This window comes from Triturus cristatus, chromosome 12 (assembly GCF_964204655.1).
Source record: "Triturus cristatus chromosome 12, aTriCri1.1, whole genome shotgun sequence".
Classification (NCBI taxonomy): Eukaryota; Metazoa; Chordata; class Amphibia; order Caudata; family Salamandridae; genus Triturus; species Triturus cristatus.
This window is the reverse complement of record NC_140595.1, coordinates 278,817,112-278,842,103: the sequence shown is the minus strand read 5'-3', so window position 1 is coordinate 278,842,103 and position 24,992 is coordinate 278,817,112. Positions and strand designations below refer to the sequence as shown.

General features: G+C 44.3%; 1 protein-coding gene and 1 long non-coding RNA gene across 5 annotated transcripts in view; one reads left to right on the top strand and one right to left on the bottom strand.

Moving 5' to 3' along the window:
* The window catches only part of LOC146775854 (uncharacterized), a 1,053,880-nt gene that overhangs the window by 476,113 nt on the left and 552,775 nt on the right, over positions 1-24,992 (bottom strand). The window lies entirely within an intron of this gene.
* The window catches only part of TOMM40L (translocase of outer mitochondrial membrane 40 like), a 465,074-nt gene that overhangs the window by 329,749 nt on the left and 110,333 nt on the right, over positions 1-24,992 (top strand). For all 3 annotated transcript variants that reach the window (XM_085637335.1, XM_085637333.1, XM_085637334.1), the window contains one exon: positions 8,557-8,662. In XM_085637335.1, the coding sequence (XP_085493461.1) occupies positions 8,557-8,662 (106 nt within the window). The remainder of the gene's footprint in view (positions 1-8,556; positions 8,663-24,992) is intronic.

Sequence of the window (24,992 nt, the reverse complement as noted above, 5' to 3'; positions counted from 1 at the left end):
GCAAAGCATGTGAAATGTAAGCAGAAACAACATGGTTACCTAAACGATCTCTCACTAACTATTCAGAAATCAGCGAGTGGTTTCACCGGAAAAGTTATGGACATGACTAGAGGGCCCTGAAGGGAACCGTTTCACTGTCCATTGCTTACATCCTTACAAAACATAAGCAGTATGGTAGACCACATCCATAAACACAGAACCATGTTGCACATTGTGTTTTCCAATTCACCCATCAACCAGGTATTGCAGTACCTCCAGAAATAGTACACTCTCCCACCCTGGAAACAACAATGCTGTTCAAAGGAAGACGAGAAAACGAAAGTAGCAATACACTGGCAAACTCTGATGCTGGTGTACTTGGATGCAAATGAAATCAATCTGGCCACTTTGCAACCCCTCTGTCTTACTTTATTTCGCCCCCCCTGGGAACAACAATGCTGTTCAAAGTTAGATGAGAAAACGAAAGAAGCACTTCACTGGCAAACTCTGATGCTGGTGTACTTGGATGCAAATAAAAACAATCTGGCCACTTGGCAACCCCTCTGTCTTACTTTATTTCGCCCCCCCTGGGAACAACAATACTGTTCAAAGGAAGACGAGAAAACGAAAGTAGAACTTCACTGGCAAACTCTGATGCTGGTGTACTTGGATGCAAATGAAATCAATCTGGCCACTTGGCAACCCCTCTGTCTTACTTTCTTTCACCCCCCCTTGGTACAACAATGCTGTTCAAAGTTAGATGAGAAAACGAAAGTAGAACTTCACTGGCAAACTCTGATGCTGGTGTACTTGGATGCTAATAAAATCAATCTGGCCACTTTGCAACCCCTCTGTCTTACTTTATTTCGCCCCCCCTGGGAACAACAATACTGTTCAAAGGAAGACAAGAAAACGAAAGAAGCACTTCACTGGCAAACTCTGATGCTGGTGTACTTGGATGCAAATAAAATCAATCTGGCCACTTTGCAACCCCTCTGTCTTACTTTATTTCGCCCCCCCCTGGGAACAACAATGCTGCTCAAAGTTAGACGAGAAAACGAAAGTCGCATTGCACTGGCAACCTCTGATGCTGGTGTACTTGGATGCAAATAAAATCAATCTGGCCACTTTGCAACCCCTCTGTCTTACTTTATTTAGCCCCCCCTGGGAACAAAAATACTGTTCAAAGGAAGACGAGAAAACGAAAGTAGCACTTCACTGGCAAACTCTGATGCTGGTGTACTTGGAAGCAAATAAAATCAATCTGGCCACTTTGCAACCCCTCTGTCTCACTTTATTTCACCCCCCTGGGAACAACAATGCTCTTCAACGTTACACGAGTAAACTAAAGTAGCACTTCACTGGCAAACTCTGTGATGCTGGTGTATTTGCATACTATAAAAAAAAAACAAGGCACTTTGCAACCCCTCTGACTTATTTTGTTTCACCCCCCACCCCCCTGCCAGCACCCACCGATCACAAGATGTAAAATAAATCAATCTGGCCACTTTGCAATCCCTCTGTCTAACTTTATTTTGCCCCCGGGGAACAACAATGCTGTTCAAAGGAAGACCAGAAAACGAAAGTAGCACTACCCTGGAAAACTAAATGATTCTGGTGTATTTGGATGCACATAAAATCAATCTGGCCACTTTGCAACCCCAAATGCTTACTTTATTTCGCCCCCCACCCCCATCCCACGCTAGCAGCACCCCTAACATAGAAAACGACAAAGAAACGAAAACTAGCGTTTTTTTTTTTAGCCATTTCACATAAAATCACCTGCGCTTGGACGATCCAAGCGCAGGAACAAAGCAGAGTGTACAAAAAAACATTTCCACCCCCCCCAACATTGTGCCCCCACCCTACCTAACCCACCGATGCAATAATACCCCCTCCCCAGCCCCAAAACTGACCTTTACTCTCCGACGCGCAGGAAGCAAATGGCTTCCTGCGCCTCGGAGAGCAAAGGGGAAGCCTCCGGTGACGTCAGTGCGGCTCGCGCGCTGACGTCATTGATGACGCGGGCGGGGGGAGGCAGGGGAAGGTCTTCCCCTGCCTCCCCAGTAAAAAAAAAACAAATCGAGGAATCACGGGGGGAGCGCCAGCGCTTCCCCCAAGGGTGGGTCCCATGACGAGATGGTCTCGTCATGGGCACAGCGCGACTGTGCTCCATGACGAGACCATCTCGTCATGGGCACAGAAGGGGTTAAAGAAGAGAGGTATGGGGCATCTGCTAAAAATGTATGATTGCCATGTCCGCCCAGCTCTCAGTTCACCCAGATCATGTAGGGCAGAGGTCTTCTAACCGGGGGAGATGGGGGGCCCTGGGGGGCCACAACTGAAGGGGGGGCAGGCTTTGGCTAAAAGAAGCATCATGCTGATAACAGTGCTTTGTTTTAAGCTGAAACAAAGATGCGGCAGTAAGCCGCTCTGTAACGGGCCATCACTAACAATGTCTGGCTGGGAGTATGTGTCACAGGGGAACGGATTCTAAATATTCCCCGCCTCCATTTCTGAGAATCACACTGTGAATACTTTAATACATTAATAAGCCTAGCTAACAAGAATAGTATGTTTAGCAATCATGTTTTTGATTGCATTTTTAAGGGTCAACAGAACTTTACTATAATGTTGGAATAAGTGTAGACATATTTAAATAGTGTTAATTTAATCAAATAATTGTGAAAAATTGTGGGGGGGGCGATTTTTTTTTTTAACACTGGGGGCACAGCATTAACAAGTTTGAAGACCAAGGATGTCGGTGCTCAGAAAGAGGTGTGTTTTCAACGGTAAAGCCACAACCATCTCTATCATTGGAAACACCCGCTCAGATGCTGGACTGACGCCTGTTGTCAGACATATTTTTTCAAACTTTTTCTTGGGGGCAAAAGAGAAGTCGACTCACTGGCAAATGGTGGCTTTCCACAGTTGCGGCTTGGTTACAGTTTGGGCGCATTGCCCCTGTCTGTGCCGCAGCATACCTTCAACCACATGCGCATGCACTGGAAGGGCAGCACTTCTGATGACACAAAAAATGTGCCGCTCAAAGTGCAGGCGAGAGAATCTTGCACACATTCCAGAAAATGACAATGAGTTTGAAAAAATGTATAGTACAAGCACCGTAAAAGAGTGCTTACATTGTAGAAATAGTGGAAATATTATATACTGTGTGTCTAGCTTGCCTAACAGTTGATTTTCATATAAAGTTGTAAACCATGCTAAACACTCTGAAGAAATTCATAAAAATGTACTTTCTGCAACTACGCAATTGTTAAGAATTAATATAAGACAACTGAACATTGATGCATTATTCAGCTTTATTTGCAGTTGTGTGGATTTACATGCTAAATATGAAAGTATAATCACTGAAGAAAATCACGCTGTTACTCTCGTTTCAGTGCACCATTGACTTTGAAAAGTTGGTGCAAAACTGTCATGCAATGAGTTAGAAAGCTGAAACTTCCCAAAAAGAATCTTTATTTGAATAGAGTCTCAGTTTTCTTAAAACGAAAAAAGACATCAATGTATGCACACATTGTACAGGCAAATGCTTTCCAAATGTAGTAATAGGCTGCTCTCGCTATTGAACCATTTTATAAGACAAACTATAACACTTGAGTACCCTGTCAAATGTACTAATTAAATCACCCCTGCTTATGTCTAAATTCTGCTCCTATATATTAATTATGACGTGCTGTCCTTTAATGCGTTATCTTGACTTTATTTGTTAAGCCTGTACTTTCTCATGACGTTTGTGAGAAATAACTTCATTCCAGCTCTCACTGGTAACTTTCTTGTACTTTCCCATGGCACACTAGAAGTTGATACATATTAGTTTAGATTAGAATATCGATACTTCCATGTGAAACGGAAATTTGCTACTGGCGCACGGGAAGCTCCAGAAATGAACTGCTTTTTGTAAATTAACCTTTGTGCCCAGGACGTACAAACATTTCCCATGCTTGGTGTGGGAAAATATGTTGTTGTCACTTTCGCACCTTGTGAGTGGATGATTACTTCATGGATGCCTGACCAAGAAGGTGTGACAGTGGATGTCATCTCTGGACTTATTGAACTAGAATACTGATTTTCCCTGAGCAGAGGGTGCACACACTCTTGGAGAGCATTCTCTAGCGCACTTCTTTTTGGGTGCATTCTGCAGCACACTCTCCCCTCCTTGGTGTGGCTCTTACCGTCCTTTGAGAAATGCTTGCGGAATCTGACCAAACCCATGCTCATGCTGAGAGAACTTTGCAGATTTCCCCCCCTGCCCTTGCCCTAGCAGGAACCGCTTATCTATCAAACTTTCCTTGGACTCCTTGGCTGAACCATAACTTTGCAGTGTCCTGCTGACATTCCACTTTAGAGCCAGTTTCCCTGGGTATTCGTTCCTATGGACTTTGCCAAACCATTGTTGACCATTGTTTTTAGGGAATCCGTCTATTGAAATAACTTAATAGAGAAAAAAGCAGAAAACATTCTCTACATCAGACAGCAAAGAAAATAAATAATGTCTCTCTGATATTGACAAAGTTGGAAACTTTCAACAAATGCTTACAATATAAACTGGTGTTGGATACAATTTATTGACGGTTCCCCTCCATGTGCTATATAAGTTGCTTTTTTAATCTCACATTTGTGGATGATAGGATGAATGACTGGTATGTTTTGGAGTGAGTATGTTGTTTTTAATGGTTAAGTATGCAGGGGAATGTTTTTTCTTAAGAATAATGCTTTTTTTTAAAAAATTCTGTGTATTTTCATTAGTCACATTATGGTGAATTAGTTCTGTTGTACACATTTGTGATTTTTGAACATTATCAAGTCTACTCATGAATTTATGTATTTTGTGAATGTAATTTGAAAATTAATATAAAATAAAAAAAATCATGTTTTTTATTAAAAATGGTTGTATCTAATTTGAGTTTTTTGCAGGATAACTAATCTGTTTTGCAGTGGGGCCCAGTAGAATTTACTTGAGTTATTAAAGAAATATAGGTCAGATAGAGGTTTGGCATATCCTTTGTTTGCTCGGTTTCTCCCCCTCCTCTAGGACCTTAAATTAAATTAGGGGGTACCTTTTTCTTTATTCATGTCACTTTGCGAACTATCATTCTTTAAACTTTGTAGTTTCATACTACCTCTGTACCTGTATGCCCAGACTCTTGACTGAGCTAACTAAATGCTGATTAACACTTGTATTGCCGTTATTAGTTATTATAAACTCTCCTGGATTTCTAATCTATAGCAGATATAGTCATTGATTATTTACAGAACATGGGTTCTGTTGCTGCTGTTTTGTATTGCGGTAGCAGAGTTGTCAATTTGTGTGATTTTAGCCCATCTGACCTTTTTCAGGAGGCTTTGACTTCCTTTTGCCATCCTGTACCTTTATACTACGGTCTTAAAGGTGGTATATTTGAATGTAATTACTAATCTGTAAATTGGATACCAATTCCTGGTCCTTGTTGGGTAGCCAACAGTTGACACCCTAGATTCCCAACTCCTCAATGCGATGAGCAAGATCCATCGGAGGACCAAAGTCAGGAAAAATATTTCCAGCAGTTAATGATAGACAAGGTATAAACATGTGGGGGCTGTAAATGCCAGATCACTTGTGATGAGCTTGTTTTGTTTAGAATGGAGAGTCAGTTGATTGCTGGCTACTTCCTGGATGGCTGTACTGGGGAGCTTCTGGAATAAAGTTATACCTACTACTTCAGCCTGCGTTAGAGTTTCTATTCTGTTAGCAGTGGAATGGAACAAAACAATATTCACTCTCTCCTTTGCTTTTGCAATCTCATGCTATGCTATTGTTGGTTGTATTTAAATTGAACACATAAGACCAAGCAGCATATTTGATGCCTTGATGTAAATTTCCTTTTACTTGGCATATCCCCAAAAAAGCTTCCTGCCCCTCAATAAAAGAAGTTCGTTAGCCAGCAGCCACGATTGCAGTACTGTGAATCTGTTGACTGAATTAACAGTTGCAGCCCTGCAGGAGAACTGTACTACAGCGAGTAGCTAAACACACAATTTATAAACCATTGTGAGATATCTGGTGTAGGAGAGGCATCAATGAGCATCAAATAATGTTTTCCACATACTTGTTCTACTGCTAACTCACGGCATAGAACTGCCACTAGGCTAGAATGCCCCATGTGCTTCTTGATCTCTTTGAGGCTACTCTGATGTAGGTGAATCTGTCTGAGAGTTACTTAAGCTCGAGAAGCACACGCCCCTTTGTAAATCCCTCTAAGACCAGTATGCCTCTCTCCACATTAAATCTGTGGAATTTCTCAGTCATTTCATTGGACTCAGTGAATCACAAGCTCAAGCGGCGGGTTAGCATATTGTGAATGGTACAACGATGGACTGGGTTTCTTCATTTCTATATGATGGCTCTCAGCAGGTTGCCTCAGGGTGTTTCTACTCAACCCCCAGCATTGTCTCCTGGGAAGCCCTTCAGGGATCTGCCCTGAACCCACTGTTGTTCAAAGAAAACATAATCCTGCTGCTTGCGGTAATCTCCATCCCTAGACTTTGTTTCTTCGAGTATATTGACACTTAGGAAGACGCGACTGGGCGGTTGTGCGTTTTTCTATCAAGCAGCAATGGCGGGAATTCTCTGGCCTTTGAGATTAGGGTTACTGATATTTACTTAGTTTTCAGGGGAAATAAGTGAAGCTTAACTATTTAGTCTTTAATTACTATCATCTCATTTTCAGGGTTATAAGCGTGTGTTTGCTACTTAGTGCCAGTACACTTTTTAGTAACCGCATGCACTACAAATAACATAAATAAATAATGGATAAATATACATGTACTCTATTGATCAATCTGTGCCATTAGCAGTAGCTACTTTGACTACGTAGCAAGGAATGGGTGTACTCTAATTTTCTAAAGCCTAATGACAATAAGACAGAGGTTTATATCTAAGGGAGAAGGCTTGCTGTTCCCTACACGTCTGCCCAGTAATGTTGTGTGCTTGCTCACAGTCCATGTCAGTGGTGAGAAGCATTGGCGTTCTAATGGACAAGGGTTTTTCTTTCTCCACCTACATTGGAGCAGTAAAAGACACAAGAGAATTCTTAGCGACTTAATACCTTTCATCCTGGAATCATCTGATAATTTTAACTAGGATAGTGTCCCTGTTCTCAAGTAGATCACTGCAATGCCTCTACCTTGGTTTAATGAACACGCCGTTGACTGGTCTTCAGCTGCTACAGAATTCAGCAGCATGTCTTCCCACAAACTGCTGAATACACGTAACTCCAACGGTTGGACGAACATATTCATTCAAGGCCATGTGTATTGTATAGAAGGCGCGCCAAGATATTCGGTTTGCACTCTTAACAAATATATTCAGAAGTTTAAACCTACTCAGAATCTTTGATGAGCTAATTACAATCTGCTGTGTGTGGGCCTCTTTTGTAAAACCCAGAAGAGGGTAGAGGGGTGGGTTACAGAATGTCCCACTGTAGAATGTACTGTTTTTGGTCAAACCGACAATTTCAGATTCAGAAAGCTGGCCAAAACATGGCTACTTCCCTGCTAATCACTAGGTTTGTTTTCTCGAAATTCAGATATCATTCGCATCAAGAAACCTTTGGATTAGTTGGCCCTTTGGCAATTCATAAATAAAATGATAATATAAAAAATTATGTTTTGATATGGGGCTGATTTCCATTTTGGCAGAGAGGGAGCGCTGTTGCACCAGCAGCAGAGCACCCTCTCCGACAAACTGAAGGTCAGTCCTCCTGATATACAGAAGGGCGGACCATAAGAATATCCGAATCAGAGACGTCTCTGTCTCCACCACTGACATGCTCCTCCGATGGCCCGACAGAGTAAGGGTCGTGGGAGGTTTGGCCATTCGACCTCCCTTCTGATTAGGAGTGCGAGAATAAATGGCCAGTTTTAACTCTGTCTTAATGTTGTGAAAAGTGTGGCGGTAAGGGACAGTAAAAAGGTTTTAATGACCCCGCACACCAAAGGAGAAAACCACCATGGTGTGGGGGTCATCAGTTTTTATTTATTAAAAAATAAAATCCTGCTTGAAGGTTAGATGTTTGACAGAAGAAACCGTCATTTTGACGGTACCGTCCGCCAAAATTTAACTCATTGACAGAAAACGATGTGACAGCGGTTCCTGAGAATGACAAGATGGCGGCTCCTGTCAATGACTAGAGTTGTTTGCTGGGCTGACAGACATCTCTGTATTCAGAGTATGAGTACTGTATTTTACTCTGTCTCGCTGAGAGAGTCCAGTCCATACTTCGAAAAGTAAATCTGCCCTTGGGTCGTGTTTTTTTTTTTTTTAGCATCACTCATAACCTCTCATTGTTACATTGCCATCTCAAAGATGCTCATGTTATCAACCTCAGAACGAAGGGCGGATTCAAGTGAGAACGTGTGACGTGCATATTACAAACTTATCTCAGGAGCAAGCATTTGTCATTTAGAGATTCATGTAGAGTTATATCTTTATCCAGATGTTGATGTCTATTTATGGTAGCAGTGCGCAATAAAGATGCTTTTAATGCATTTTAACATACCCATTTCTTCAATTAGACTCAACAGTCGAAGTTTCTGACGTGGCAGTTTGATGGTGAATATCGAGGGGATGACTGCACTGCCACATTGACTCTTGGCAATCCCGACATCATTAATGAATCAGGTAAGATCCATGAAAAGCAAGATTTAGTTTTTCAAGGACTCTTCATAACTATGTTTTTGTTAAAAGGAATGAATATTCTTGCTAGCCCCAAGTTGCTCCAAGAAATTCCAGCTAGCTACAGAGTTTACTACTGACAACAGTAATGGCGAAAGTGCTAATAAGTGAGATTTGTTTTAATTCATTTCCATGCAGATTACTTGTTTTTAAATTATGAATGATTAATTTAAAGTTATTTGGTTTTAATACTCACTTATACATTAGCCAACAAAACGTTTATACCTGTGAACACTATATTACACACCCTTAGACAACAACTCTTGATAAAAACATAAAAGATTGATACAAAATACAATCGTCAGATTAATTGGATCACACAGAAATTTCTAATCCTCTTTCATGACTCTCTTTTCATTCTCAATTAACAATGTTTGCTAAAGAACAGATAAATGCGTGACCCCAAATCTGGAACCCCCCCAATCCCTCTTCACAGACTGCAGAAACTCTATCTTCGCTGACAGCTTATGCCCAGTGCAATATTTGTTTAGACATACTGATCCGTCTGGAGTGCTTCCGGGCCCCATAGGTTCGGCGAGTGCCCACAATGGATTTCCACTGGCGGATCTGCCCTCTGTGCCAGTCCGCACCCCTGGATCCGGTGCTGAATCCAGAACGACTCCAATGGCTATACCACAACCTTCCCTGGAGTCTATTCCAGCGGCGTCGTTCTTGCCATAGATGCCCTACAGCGCCGCCGTCCCCATCATAATACCCCACTCTGATATGGAGCTGGATCGGCAAGCCTGACATCGGCGCCAGCCAGAGTCTACCTTCTGAGTCGGAACCAGTGCCTCCTTTTTTTCCAACAGGCATGGAGAAGAGTATGATCAGGGAGGATCTGAGGATCCTTACAGCTGCAACCCCCTTGAAGAGGCCAATGACCACTGGTATGAGGAAGGGGGGAGGAGTTGGTCTAACGGCTAGGGCGGTCGACTTTGAATCTGGAGAGCTGGGTTCGAGTCTCAGCAATGACGCTGAACATCCTGTAATTCTGGGCAAATCACTTAATCTCCCCGTGCCTAACAAAAATGAATGTGTCCTAATGTAACGCAACTGGTGCTATGTAAAGTGCTCTGATACCCGATTCGGGTCAAGTTCGCGCTATATAAAACCTAAAAAAAAAAACTAAAAAAAACTGGCTGATGCCAGTGTACTGGACACCTCACCAGACATTAGCCTGGTCTCTCCTGCTAGTGTGGCTAAAGGGGCCTTCTTCGCTGTGGTGGTGGCAGCTGAGATCTTGGACCTTGGTGGAATCCATTTCGAATGTCTTTACAGAGGGGCTTCAACCGAGAGTTTCCTCCTCAGAACCTCTTCTCTCTTTTAATGAAGCCCTCACTGATGTCATGCTCAGGCCTGAGCCAAGCAATGCACAGGTGCCTGTGCACAAGACAATTGCTGGCTGCTATCGGGGGACCCAGCTTTCCTCACTTCCCACCCCACCCTAGAGAGCCTGGTAATCCAGGCCTCCACCTCCAAAGTCAACTCTGGCTGATTCCCTATCACACCACCAGATAGGGAATCCAATAGGCTGGACACTTTGGCAAGAGGATCCTGGTTGAGATTGACTCACTTTTCGGTGGATGTCCAGGCATATCTTATAGGCATGCCCTTCAATGGCACCATCTCTTTTTAGACACGGCAGATTAAGCGCTGGAGCACTTTAAGGGCAACCAAGCCACTGCCAGGTACTTGGGCTTCTCCGTGGCCCCACGCTAACCCCATTCAGCCTTTCGCCTCTTCCGTGGCTATGTTAGGGGCTGCCAACTGCGTCCATTACCGCCCAGCCACCAGAGCCAATAGACTCCAAAGTCCTTTTTTGGCTGTAGTTGCGGTTGCCACCAGCCTTGAGGGACAGCCAGACAGAGGTTGACAAAGTCTGCCATGCCTCGGCAGCCACAGCCTCCAAACCCCTTTAGTTTGCCCTCGTACCATAAGGAGCACCCAGTTGATGGCAGGATTCTCCATCACCTGGTCCACTGGCAGTTCATAGCATCGGACAAGTGGGAAATTCATATTGTTCAGCGGGAAGTACCAAGGAGCCGCTGTTGTCCCTGGGCAGGAAACGCTGCTTTCGATCCTCAACGTACCTACCTACCTGGTAGCACCGTAACAGAGCCTGCAGTCCTGGTCGCACCCGCCGCCGTGTTCTACATCTCGCGGCCGCGGAGCGGTGCGGACCACAAGTCCCAGCTTGCCCTGAGTCTCCGCCCACTGCCAGAATCCCGCGCCGGAGGAGCTGTAAAAGAGGGCTGCTCCCACTGGGGAGCGGGGGAAGTATCAAGGAGCCGCTGTTGTCCCTGGGCAGGAAACGCTGCTTTCGATCCTCAACGTACCTACCTACCTGGTAGCACCGTAACAGAGCCTGCAGTCCTGGTCGCACCCGTCGCCGTGTTCTACATCTCGCGGCCGCGGAGCGGTGCGGACCACAAGTCCCAGCTTGCCCTGAGTCTCCGCCCACTGCCAGAATCCCACGCCGGAGGAGCTGTAAAAGAGGGCTGCTCCCACTGGGGAGCGGGGGAAGTATCAAGGAGCCGCTGTTGTCCCTGGGCAGGAAACGCTGCTTTCGATCCTCAATGTACCTACCTACCTGGTAGCACCGTAACAGAGCCTGCAGTCCTGGTCGCACCCGCCGCCATGTTCTACATCTCGCGGCCGCGGAGCGGTGCGGACCACCAGTCCCAGCTTGCCCTGAGTCTCCGCCCACTGCCAGAATCCCGCGCCGGAGGAGCTGTAAAAGAGGGCTGCTCCCTCCGCCCCGCGGACGCGCGCGGGCGGCGCCGGGCTGAGCCCGGGCAGAGGGCGGGCCGTCTGTGGCCGTCCGGGGCAGGAGGAGGCAGGGCTGGGCCACCCCTCGTACGTGCCAGCTGGCTCACCAAGGTAATGTACTGTTGTGACCCTTCTACCCCCAGAGAAACACTGTGACTATTATATATTATGCAGCACCGCCCACTGTGAGAGCCTGAACCAAGTATTGTTGTAGTATATTGCCCTTCGACCATATATCCTCCCTAGGTTTGTGGTATTGTTGACATTCTTCATTCCCCTTGCGATTGCAACATGGCCAAAAGGAAATCCATGGAAGGAGGTGGGGGCAGCGTCATAAAAAAGGGAAAGAAAGCAAAAAAAGTCAACCATGCAGCAGGCAACTGCATTCTAGATAGAATTGAAGCTATTGTTGACAATTGCCAAGTCATATTAGAGGATTCTAGTTCTGCTTCTGCTTCTTCTATTACTGGGGACCCGACAAAAGACTTGTCACCTAGTATCTGCACTCGCAAGATCCCAAGTATGTTTACCAAAACCAGGGAAGCCCCTCTTACAGCACCTACTTCCCTTACACCTATATTTCATGATTATGAGCCCTGTCAGAAAGATAAACAGGCTACACAGGACCCTATATCTGTTACCGAATCCCCCTCTTCCATTATCCAGCACGACCTCACTTGTTCTAATAGGTTTGCTATTCTGGAAGATTTAGAGGAGGATACATCTGTATCCCAAGTGGTTGGTCCCTCGCCCTCTAAAGTAGCTCAGACTCCTAGCTCGCATGGGGTTTCGTTGGAACAAAAAATTGATCAGCTATTATCCGAGATAGTATCCCTAAAGAACATAGTTACGGAACTGAGCAAGAGGGTTCTATCAATCCCTATGCAGTCTACAACGCATAGCAGCCCTGGGGCGCCAACACCACTTGTACCTCTAATTTCCGTAAAGACCGGCCCTTTGCCAATTACACACAGGGCTAATGATCTAGTTTATGACACGATTAATCCCACCAGAAAACTACCTCTGCCCTCCACTAGCCGGAGTATACCATCAAATAGGGATACTATCAACAATCAGAGAACTGATAAAGTTATCACCCCTACTCCACATTTAGCTGTAGGAACTGGATCTTTAAGACCCAGTACTCAGAGGTCTGTGCCATGTTCCGGAGACAACACCGCACTAAATCCTATTGCCGATGGTTTGTTGTCTAACCCAACCATAGTTTATATGGCTGGGGTACCAAGACTCACTAATAATCAATCTTACGAAAATGTGGATTCCCTCACAAACAAAGCTATACACTGGGTCAGGCATGTCAGGGGCTGTAGGTCTATTATTCGGGAAGACATTATCAAGGCCAGAAGACTGTCTCATTACACTAGCCAATTTGACTGTATTGAGCTTACATTTTCTAATAGCACCCTGGCAGAGAATTTGGTGCTCCTCGAGTATCGCACCTCAGCCCCAGACCATTCCGGTATCCAGATAAGGCGTACTCCGCTCTGGATTCCAAGCAATTCGCCACCAGAGGGTAGAAAGAGGATTCTCAGTAATGATTCCAACTTGAATAGGGTTGATTGACTGGCCCAAAATCCTTCTCCCAAGGCTTGTTCTATGGAGCCGGCTACTATTGCTCTCAATCACATTATCACAGCCCCTGAAAGTTTACCCCCCTTCTTATTGCCCTCTTTGACCTATGAGATGCCCCCTAACACCCAGCCCACCATTACACTCGCCAAGTCTATGCCCCTTCTTAATCTTGTGTCATGGAATGTTGCGGGGCTTTCTAAAAAGCTTTCGATTCCGGAATGGCACGATTTTATTGGCGCATTTGATGTATGTGCATTCCAAGAAACATGGAGTACAATCCCGCTATATAAATCAGGGTATTCTACATTTTTTCTACCGGCCCTGAGCTCAGGGAAAGGTCGCCCTTCGGGGGATTACATGTGTGGGTAAATATCAAGCACAATTGGCAGGTTCAGTGCCATAATAAGGTTTCCCCCGATCTTCTCCACTTGACAATAAAAGGTTCACATAGCGGCCCCACCCTAGATCTCTTTAACATCTATGCTAGAGGTTCTACGGGTGGACAGATCTCTCAGACAGTGTCTGCTTTGGAGCATGAACTGACCCTTATTGATCGGAACTCTACTGTTATCATCTGTGGAGATTTCAACTGCACTTTTGAACCCCTAGCCTCAGAAGATCTATTGGGGTCCAGTGATTCAGATCTCACTTGGGGAATTCCGCCCTTGGAGCTCGCCCGATTAAGAAATGGTCACAAAGGGCCATTCAATTGAATGCACTTACTCAAGAATTCAATCTACGTGCAGTGAATGGCAGATCCATATCCGACAAGGGCGGTGCCTTTACTTTTAACAGGTTAACTTCGCCATCACGCATCGATTATATCCTTGTCGATATTTATTCCTGGGGGCTCATCATAGATATGGTTGTCAAAAATACAATAGATAGCGATCACAATCCATTATGCTTACAAACTAAAGATCTCTGGTTGACAATACCCAATGTGGCCAACGAACCCCCCTTAATGGCAACCAAGGAGGTATCACTGGCAGGGTGTTGTCGACGCCTTAAATGGCATGGGATCTCCCAACATGAGGAGAAGCTCGCTTCGATCAAAGAGCTCCTAGCTAGAAAACACATTGAACTTTGCGATGCCAGCACCAAAATGGATGATCCTCACCTTATAGCTTCTGTTTATCTTGATACCATTAATAAAATAGGGGATTTCTTTATTCTGGGGGAGAAAACCCGTTCCAAGGTGGACTCCTCGAGAAGCGGAAACCCTTGGTACTCTAAAGGCTGCAAAAGGGCCAGAGTTACCCTGTCCCAAGCCCTAAGGAAACAGGATAGAAATCTAATTAGCAAGGCAAGACAAGATTATTCGAGATCCTTGAAAGTCGCCAAACGGGACTGGGAAGAAAATCACTGGCAGGAACTTAAGGAGGCGGCCCTAAACCGGAATTCTACAGCCTTCTGGGACATTTTGAATAGAGCCAAAAGGGCCAAAACAATAAGCATCCCAAATCATATAGCGGAGCTGCAATGGTTCGACCATTTCTCTGCTATATATGAGGGTGAGACTGTCCCTGCTACACCGGTGGCGGATGATTTGCCCCCTATCGTTGAGTTTCCAGCGGAGACCAATTTTGGGACCCACGAAACTATTTTGGCTATTAAAAGTATTGCCCCCGGTAAGGCGGCTGGGCCCGATGGCATACCAGGTGATCTTCTTTTACACGATCCAATCCCCTGGGCCTCTTTTATCTCTGTTGTCATGAACGCCATAGCTAAGGGTTCTATAGTACCTGAGTCCTGGAAAGCCGCGGTGGTGGTACCAATTTTTAAAAAGGGCAATAAGGAGGACCCTGCCAACTATAGACCCATTAGTCTAATTGACGTAATACAGAAAGTGGTTGGCAGGGTTCTCCTGATGAGACTGAGATGCTGGATTGAGAACGGGGATGTTTTATCACACTTCCAAGCAGGTTTTAGACAAAAGGTAGGCACTATGGATCAAGTTTTTAGATTTTTTATGATATATTGGAAAACGGTAGTTCTAGGCAAGGGAACCCTATATTTAGCTTTTATAGATTTAAAGTCGGCTTTCGACCTAATTCCTCGCCAACGTTTGTGGCAGGTCTTATTTCAACTAGGTGTTCCCCATGAGGTTCTTGCCTTTTTAAAGCTTTTACATGAAAACAATCATGCTAATATTAGATGGGGGGCCCAGGGCCAGCTTACAGGGAGTGTCGCGGTGAATAGGGGGGTACGCCAGGGCTGTGTGCTGGCTCCCACCCTGTTTTCCCTATACATTAACGGGGTGGTGGATTTCCTTAGAGAAGTCCCAGCTGATGCTCCAGTCCTGGCTGGCGAAAAGATCCCCACTCTCCTGTTCGCCGACGACACTCTCCTGATTTCCAAATCCCCGGCTGGCCTACAAAGAAACCTAGATAGATTCGACTAATGAAACTAATGGTCATAAACCCTCCGAGACGTTTTAGCTATACTTTTACCCTGGATGGCACTCTTTTAGATATTGTAGATTCTTTTGACTATCTAGGGATACGTATTGCAAAAGGGATGAAGTGGAGTTCGCATCTGACTAAGATGCTTCTGTGCCACAAGAGGGTATCCGGTGCCATTATAAGAGAACAATATCTCTCTACTAGTCGACCTGTGGCACCGGCTCTTGTGGTATATGAGGCCCAGGCACTGTCTAGTTCTATGTATGGGGCTGAAATTTGGGGCTATGAAAATATCCACGATCTGGTTGTCTCGGAGAACAAATTTATGAGGAATCTCATCTCTGTCCCAACATCATCCCCCCTAAAACCCTTGCTGTATGACCTCGGTAGACACTCTATTCAGGACATTGCACGTCTACGACCTTTATTATTCTGGGCAAGACTGCGGCGGACCCCTGAACTTGTTAAATATGCAGCAGGTTTAAATGATCTCATATCAGCAGACACTGGGCGGAGGTTAAAATGGATTACTCACATAAAACAAACACTGAAATCCATTGGCTATGAAGATTCCTGGGTATCCCAGGTACCCCCTTCGAAACAGGATCTTAAGGAAGCCTATTGGAGTTGGGTAAATACAAGAGATCTGAACAATCCCAAATCGGGGAAGCTGAGTGAGGCTTTTTTCGAACATAAGCCCTTTTGCAAATTGGAGGCATATCTTGACTTCATCCAGTCTCCACTGGACAGATCCCTGTACGTACGTTTTAGATTTGGGTCCCTCCCCCTTAATTGTGTGACTGTTGGCTGGAAGGGATCCTTACCTTCATCCGCTGGTTGTCCGAGCTGTACAGCACCTAATGAGTCCATTCCTCAATTTTTATTTGCTTGCTACCATTATCGAAGGCCAAGAGCCAAATGGTTGCGTCCGATTTGTAGAATGCTCGGATGCCGTGACTATCGTACTGTGCTACGCATTCTGCAGACTGATACCTCGTCCCTTACTATTGTCTGCGGCATTGCCAAGTATTTGGGCTGTGCTTGGCTGTTGCGTAAGAAAAAAAATTCCCCTTAACCGCATTGATCCACCTCTGTGATCTGTTCCTATTTGCACTTTAACGAACTTCAAGTCACTGAGCACTTTGTCTTTGTCTTTCATATGCTGTTCTTAACCTTTTTTATAACCTTTTTAGACGTATTCACGATTAATTGTTGTTGTTTTTATTGTCTAACTTGATCCTTTTATCATTGTATGTTGTGCTTTTATGATATTTTGTATCGAATAAAGCTTTACCTACCTATTGTTCAGCGGGGTTACTGCATCCCATTTTTAGAAACCCCACCACCCATGCCACCAACTTCAGACTCAGAGGGAGGACCACCCCTCCCTTCTCCATCAGGAATTATAAACTGTGTTGACCAAAGGTGCCATGGAGAGGGTGCTGGCAACAGAAGTAGGTCATGGAAGGAAGGAGGCCTCCACCCTATTTTAGACATGTGGTCTTTCAATTTCTTCCTGTAAAAGGAAAATTCAGGATGATTGCATTAGTTTAGGTTCTGTCGACCCTTGACCCTAGAGACTGGATGATAACACTTGACTTGCAGGATGCCTATTTTCATATCCCCATCCTGCTGGCCCATAGGCGTTACCTGCAGTTTACAGTGGGCCATGAGCATTATCAGTTCACTGTGCTTCCTGTGGCTGCAGCACACCTGCGGAGGTCAGAGGTTCCGGTCTTCCCCTACCTCGACAAATGACTATTAAAGGCTGACTCGCTCCAGGCAGTCGTTTCCTACCCTCAGACTACCCTGGACCTCCTGCATTTGTTGGGGTGCACTATAAACAAGCCAAAGTCACAACTGACTCCCTCTCAGGTGCTCCCTTTCATTAGAGCTTTTCTGGATACAGTGCAGTGTTGGGCCTATCCTTCGGAACGGCAAGTTTAGGCTATTCGGGCTACGATTCTGATGCTTCTGCCTCTATCCTGTATAACAGTGGGACTAACTCAGAAACAATTTAGATAAATAAACGGTCTCAAAGAGATGAGAGGCTTCTTGCATCTTGCTTGGTAACACATGCCCGGTGGCATTAGCAGGCTCTGCAGTGGGACCTGAAGGCCTAGTGGGCGCAGCATCAAGGGAATCTCTCTGACCTGGTCCAGATATTGGAGGAAACTACAAAAGACCTTCAGTGGTGACTGATGGACTACTATTGGGTCAGCGGCAAACCCCTCTTCCTTCCCCACCCAGAGCTTACTGTAGTGACATATGCGTCACTCCTGGGATGGGGTGGCTGTCTGGGAGAGGTGGAGATCAGAGGACTCTGGTCTCCAGCGGAACTTCAGCTCCACATCAACTTGCCTGAGTTGGGAGCGATATGGCTGGCATAGAAAGCCTTTATCCTTCCATCAGGGCGAGGCTAGTTCAGGTGTTCAAGGACAACACCGCTGCCATTTGCTACTGCAACAAGTAAGGAGTGTGGGGTTCTTGGACCCTGTTTCGAGAGGCCCTACATCTCTGGACATGGCTGAAATGTCAGGGCATTTCCCTGGTGTTTTAACATATGGCCGGTTCTCTGAACACCGGAGTGTTCGAACACAGGCCTCGATGCCTTGTGGATCACGAATGGTGGCTCCATCCGAATGTGGTGCAATGTCTCTTCAGAGATTTGAGAGAACCTTGGTTGGATCAATTTGTCACCGCCGAGATCGCACAATGTCAGCACTTCTGGGCGCTAGATTTTGTAAGGCGACTCTTGCTCGAAAAGCACTTCATCTCGAGTGGAGCTCAGGTCTCCTGTATGCCTTTCCACTGATACCACTCCTGCCCAGAGTTCTCAAGAAGATCAGGTACTACGCGGCCATAGCTATTCTTTTGGCAGTGGAATGGGCATAGAGAGTATGGTATCCAGAACTCCTGAGCATAAGCATCGGGCCTCCCGTCAGTCTGTTCCTTTGGGAAGATCTCATGTCGCAGTATTAGGACAGGGTTCTGCACCAGAACCTGTGCACGCTCCGCTAATGCATGGAGATTGAATGGTGACAGTTGACTGTTTTAAACCTCACCCTTATTTGGTAGAGACTCTAACTAGCCGCACACTCCTTACCTACCTTCTCATCCTCACCGCTCTGTAAACATTTTTCTCCATATAGGGTAACCCTTATGAGATCCTTAGTGTCTGCCCACTGGTGCATCAGCAACCTTCGTGGCTCTGCGCTTCTGGCATGGAAAGATCTTGAAAAGTAACTGATGTAGTTGTTAACTGCCTCTAGACTACAGTGAACCTCCTGCCATCTTTGAGGATCACTATCAATCTGCCAAAGCCACACCTGACTCCTTGCCAGATTCTCCCTTCGGTAAACAGCGTTTACCACGCATGCGTAACAACGCATGCCATAACAACGCTGTTGTTACAACGACCGCGTTGTTATTTCGCATACAGTTACAACCCAAGTCCGAACAACGACTTGTGTTGGGGGGCAGAAGGTGTTGGATTTAAAATCCAACAACTTCCCTAGTGTCCACACAGACTGGAGTTGGAATAGTAATTTATACTATTCCAACATCCAGCGCCCCCTAACGCAAGTCGTTGTTACGACTTGCATTGTAACGGTATGCAAAATAACAACGCGGTCGTTGTAACGACCGCGTGTTATGGCATGCTTTGTAAACGCATGCGAAAAAAGAACACATATTCGCTCCCTTCATCAGAGCCAAATCTGGGCACAATTCGGTTTTATGCCTTTCCGCCGGAAAGGAGAATCCAGGACATTCATGCTATCATCTCGATCTTTTAGCCTTTGTTTTGGATTTCAGTAAGGTCGACTTTGAGGATGCTAAGACTGATGGCCTCCTGCATCCTGCTGGTCAAACATGCCAGATGGCATAAACAAGCACTGCAGTGGGATCTAAAGTCTCAGTAGGCCCAACATCAAGCAGAACTTTCCGTTTACATCCAAATTTTGAAGGAGACAGCAAAAGATGTGCAGTGGTCTTACTGGATTGCAAATGGGTCAGTTCCCTACCCCACCAAAAGCTGACAGTGATGACCGATGTGCCACTTTTTGGTTGGGACAACCACCTAAGAAAGGTGGAGATCAGAGGACTCTGGCCTCCATGGGAGGTCCGGCTCAATATTAGCCTCCTGGAGCTGTGGGCCATCCACTTGGCGTTCAAAGCTTTCCTTCCTTCCATCCAAGGGAGGCTAGTAAAGGTGCTTTTGGACAACACCACCGTCATGTGGTATTTCAACAAGCTGGGCAGAGTGGGTTCCTGGGCCCTGTGCTCTACGTCTCTAGAAATGGCTCAACCGCCAAGGAATTTTCCTGCTGGTGAGCCACCTGGCAGGGACTTTGAATGCCAGGGCAGACAAGCTCTGCTGGGGACACCTAGTGGGCCACGATTGGCAGTTACATCTGGAGGTGGCACAAGGTTTCTTCTGTGAAAGGGGAAAATGTTGGCTTCATCTGTTCGCCACCGCAAGGAGCACACAATGTCAGCAATTCTGCATGTTGGATTTTCCAAGGCGTCTCTCACTGGGAAACATGTTCCACTTGGAACTCTGGAATCCTGTGTGCCTTCCCGTTGATACCTCTATGTCTTAAGTCCTTAAGAAAATCACTTGACCCAAGATTGGTCATGGAGAGAATGGTATCCAAAGCTCCAAGGCTTGAGCATATGTCCACCCATCAAGCTGTCGTCCAGGAGGACTTGCTGTTGCAGCAACAGAGAAGGGTTCTGCACCCAGGACTTCGCAATCTCCACTTTCATGTATGGAGATTGAGCAACAATAGCTAAACACCTTTGACCTTCCTTCGGAGGTGGTAGATGTTATCTTTCAGCCAGCCGTCCCTGTTGCACATGCCAGATTGACCCGCGCCAGTAAGGTGTCTGGCCTTCTGTTGTTTTGTCTGTCTTTTGGCCAGCAAGACTTGGCTGTGGGCACAGTTAAAGGATACTTTCTGCTTTTTCGACCCTTCTCTGGTTGCTGATTGTGATGGCCTACATCACTTGTTTCCACCCTTTCCCTTTGTCATTCTACAGTGGGACCTTACCCGAGTCCTCATATTTTTGATGTAAACATCTTTTGAGCTGCTTCACAGCTATCCTTTGTGGCTTCTTACCCTCAAGACAGTTTTCCTCATCAGCATAACATTGATGTGGTGAGTGAGCTTCAGCCTCTCCACGCCAATCTGCCGTATATCACCTTCTACTAGTTGGCCAAAAGCCCTGCAGGGCTACAAGCTCATTCCACCAGAGCCAAAGCTGTTATAACTATGTTGGCCCGCAGAGTTCATGTTCTGGACATCTGTCAGACAGCTACTGAGTATCACGCCATACTTTACGAAGCACTTCTGCCTGGGCAGCCAGGTTCGTCTAGAGGGGTATTACAGCCAATTGGTCCTACAGGACATTTTGGTTTGAACTAATTTACAATCCCACCTCCTAACAGGTACTGCTCTAGTATCTGTTCAAAAGGTGAGAAATCTGTCGTTAGAAATCGCTATCAGAAAAAAAAGTTACTTACCTTCAGCAATGCTCTTTGTGGTAGACACTCCATCTAACCGCAGATTACTCACTGACCCTCCCATCCTCTCCACACTATGAGCAGTACTCTGTGTTCATAAGTTGCCAAGTTTAGGAATCTGCACACTAGTCAAATCCAATTGGCTGTTGTGACTCTGCGTTTGGGAGCAAAGCCATCATCAAAAGCAACTGACATCACCGTGCCAGAGTGGTGTCTCTATGAACCCCACATCATTTCTGCAATTGCATCAGTGCAAAGCCGCACTGCAACATCTACTGGTGTGCAGAGGTAGGTACTGCTCAAAGGTTTCCAGATCGAGTCTGACGCCTAGGTAATATTCAAAGGGTGAAGAATCTGTGGTTAGGAAGAGTCTCTACCAGAAAGAGTTTTACCGAAGGTAAGTAACATGTTCATTAGTATGCCCAAGGTGTCATACAATCAGGCCTACTTGTATGTAACCAGGAAAGCCCTGCCACACATGGCAGGACAAGATATACAGAATCATTGATTCTAGGTGAATACATTGTGGGTGAAATTATTGTAACATTGTCTTTGCATGACTGCCCCTCCGAGTGTTCTCTCCACAGTGCAGTAGAGGCTTCTTTCTTTGCATTGCAGGTGTTTCTCCCCCATGTCCACTTAATGCTCGAGCACCAATGTCAAGCCTCTGGCTCTCACCTGCGAGTTCTTTCGTGTCGGGGTAGCCATGATTGGAATGACTTTAACTACACTGTTGGTGTAGGAGGCAGGCCTGTGACAGAAAACAGACAATGTTTCCTTTCAGTTCACAGTTGGATCTAAAGAGCAGGCCACAATTAAGTACCAAAAATAAAAGGACGTAGGCCCAAATGCCTTCAGGACCCAGGTCATCTCTCTGCTGCCATCCAAGTCGTTGTAGTTACTAAAGCTCTCCTTTCCATATTCATGTACAACAGGCTTAATACATCAGTAGTGATGGAGATCTTTCTTTCTTCCTGACTGTAGGAGAGTAGACCCTGCACTTATGTTGCCCCCACTTTTTTTCTTATGTATACACTGGTTTCTGGCTATAGTCTGGCTTGGTCCCTGCTAATCAGGGCCCCAGTCTCTCTGTTCTCTCTAAACAACTTTGAGTGCATACTAGATGCACTAGTGATTGGATACTGTGGTACCTTATGAGCCCCTAGTATATGGTACCCTGGGTACCAAGGGCATAGGTACTTCACAGGCCTACCAGGGGCTGAAGCATGTATTATGCCACCCCCTGGGAAGCAGACTAAATCTGACACCACAGGACTGCGGTAGTGTTAGCACTCCTCACTGAGGTATAGGTTCCTATATCTCACCATACACACACATATAAACGGTAAATAGACATAATATCGAAAAAAATATATCGAGTGGACAGAATATCGAGTTTTAAATATAGAATGGACAGAATATCGAATTGCCAAAATATAGTGGTGAAGAATATCGAAAAACAGGTAAGAAATATCGATTGCAATAATATAGAAGTAAGTAATATCGACAGTCATAATATAGTTGTTAAAAATATCGAATTTTTTATAGTGTTTTAAGTGTTAGTATATGTGTTAAAAGTATGTATTAATATTGTAATGTATGTTAGTATATTTTTAAAGTAATGAATTTTATGTTATTTTATTTTTGTGTAATTTAATTCCATAGCGGGTTGTGGGTTTATAGGGGAGTAGGGTGGGAAGTAATTTAATTATAGTACATTAAATAATAATTTATAGGAATTATTAATTATTTTTAATTTAATTTTGCGTTTTACTTCTGTAGCGGGTTGTGGATTTATAGGGGAATAGGGTGGGAAGTAATTTTATTGTTATTAGTTAATTATTAATTGGTATTGAAAATTAATTGGTTGTTGATTAATTATTAATTGGTAAATAATTTGTATTAATTGGTAATTAATTTGTATTAATTGTTTAATTGATAATTATGTTAATTGTATTCATTTAATATTTGTAGCGGATAGTGTGTTGATAGGGGAATATGGTGGGAAGTAATATAATTGTAAATAATTAATTATTTAATTGATGTGTGTATATTGTTAATTAATATATCTTTAATTTAATTTAGCGTTTTACTTCTGTAGCGGGTTGTGGGTTTATAGGGGAATAGGGTGGGAAGTAATTTAATTGTTATTAGTTAATTATTAATTGGTATTGAAAATTAATTGGTTGTTGATTAATTATTAATTGGTAAATAATTTGTATTAATTGGTAATTAATTTGTATTAATTGTTTAATTGATAATTATGTTAATTGTATTCATTTAATATTTGTAGCGGGTAGTGTGTTTATAGGGGAATATGGTGGGAAGTAATATAATTGTAAAAAATTAATTATTTAAATAATTTGTGTATATCGTTAATCAATATATTATTAATTAATGATTAATTGGTATTATTAGCATTTATTAATGTTTGTTATTGAAAAACAATTGGTTGTTAATTAATTATTAATAGGTAATTAATTAAACAAAAATATATTGGTATTTATAAATAATCAATTATTAAATCTTGTGTGATTGGTAATTAATTGTAATACTTGTTTTGGTATTAATAATTAATTAATTTTTAACAAAATATTAATTTATTATTTTCCCTACTTTTGCACTTACTTGAGTGGGAATAGTAATTTTTACCCCTACGCTATCCAATGCTTTCCCTATTATTGCACTCTCTGGAGTGGGAATAGTAATTTTTACCCTACCGCTATCCAACGCTTTCCCTACTGTTGCACTCTCTGGAGTGGGAATAGTAATTTTTACCCTACCGCTATCCAACGCTTTCCCTACTGTTGCACTCTCTGGAGTGGGAATAGTAATTTTTATCCCTACGCTATCCAATGCTTTCCCTACTGTTGCACTCTCTGGAGTGGGAATAGTAATTTTTACCCCTACGCTATCCAACGCTTTCCCTACTGTTGCACTCACTGGAGTGGGAATAGTAAATTTTACCCTCCCGCTATCCAACGCTTTCCCTACTGTTGCACTCTCTGGAGTGGGAATAGTAATTTTTATCCCTACGCTATCCAACGCTTTCCCTACTGTTGCACTCTTTGGAGTGGGAATAGTAATTTTTACCCCTACGCCATTAGACGTTTTCTCTACTGTTGTAATCACTGGAGTGGGAATAGTAAATTTTGAACTCCTGCTATCCAACGCTTTCCCTACTGTTGCACTCTCTGGAGTGGGAATAGTAATTTTTATCCCTACGCTATCCAACGCTTTCCCTACTGTTGCACTCTCTGGAGTGGGAATAGTAATTTTTACCCCTACGCTATCCAACGCTTTCCCTACTGTTGCACTCACTGGAGTGGGAATAGTAAATTTTACTCTCCCGCTATCCAACACTTTCCCTACTGTTGCACTCTCTGGAGTGGGAATAGTAATTTTTACCCCTACGCTATCCAATACTTTCCCTATTATTGCACTCTCTGGAGTGGGAATAGTAATTTTTTCCCTCCCGCTATCCAACGCTTTCTGTACTGTTGCATTCTCTGGAGTGGGAATAGTCATTTTTACCCTCCCGCTATCCAACGCTTTCCCTACTGTTGCATTCTCTGGAGTGGGAATAGTAAATTTTTACCCTACCGCTATCCAACGCTTTCCCTACTGTTGCACTCACTGGAGTGGGAAAAGTAAATTTGACACTCCCGCTATCCAACGCTTTCCCTACTGTTGCACTCTCTGGAGTGGGAATAGTAATTTTTATCCCTACGCTATCCAATGCTTTCCCTACTGTTGCACTCTCTGGAGTGGGAATAGTAATTTTTACCCCTACGCTATCCAACGCTTTCCCTACTGTTGCACTCACTGGAGTGAGAATAGTACATTTTACCCTCCCGCTATCCAACGCTTTCCCTACTGTTGCACTCTCTGGAGTGGGAATAGTAATTTTTACCCTCCCGCTATCCAACGCTTTCCCTACTATTGCACTTACTGGAGTGGTAATAGTAAATTTTACCCG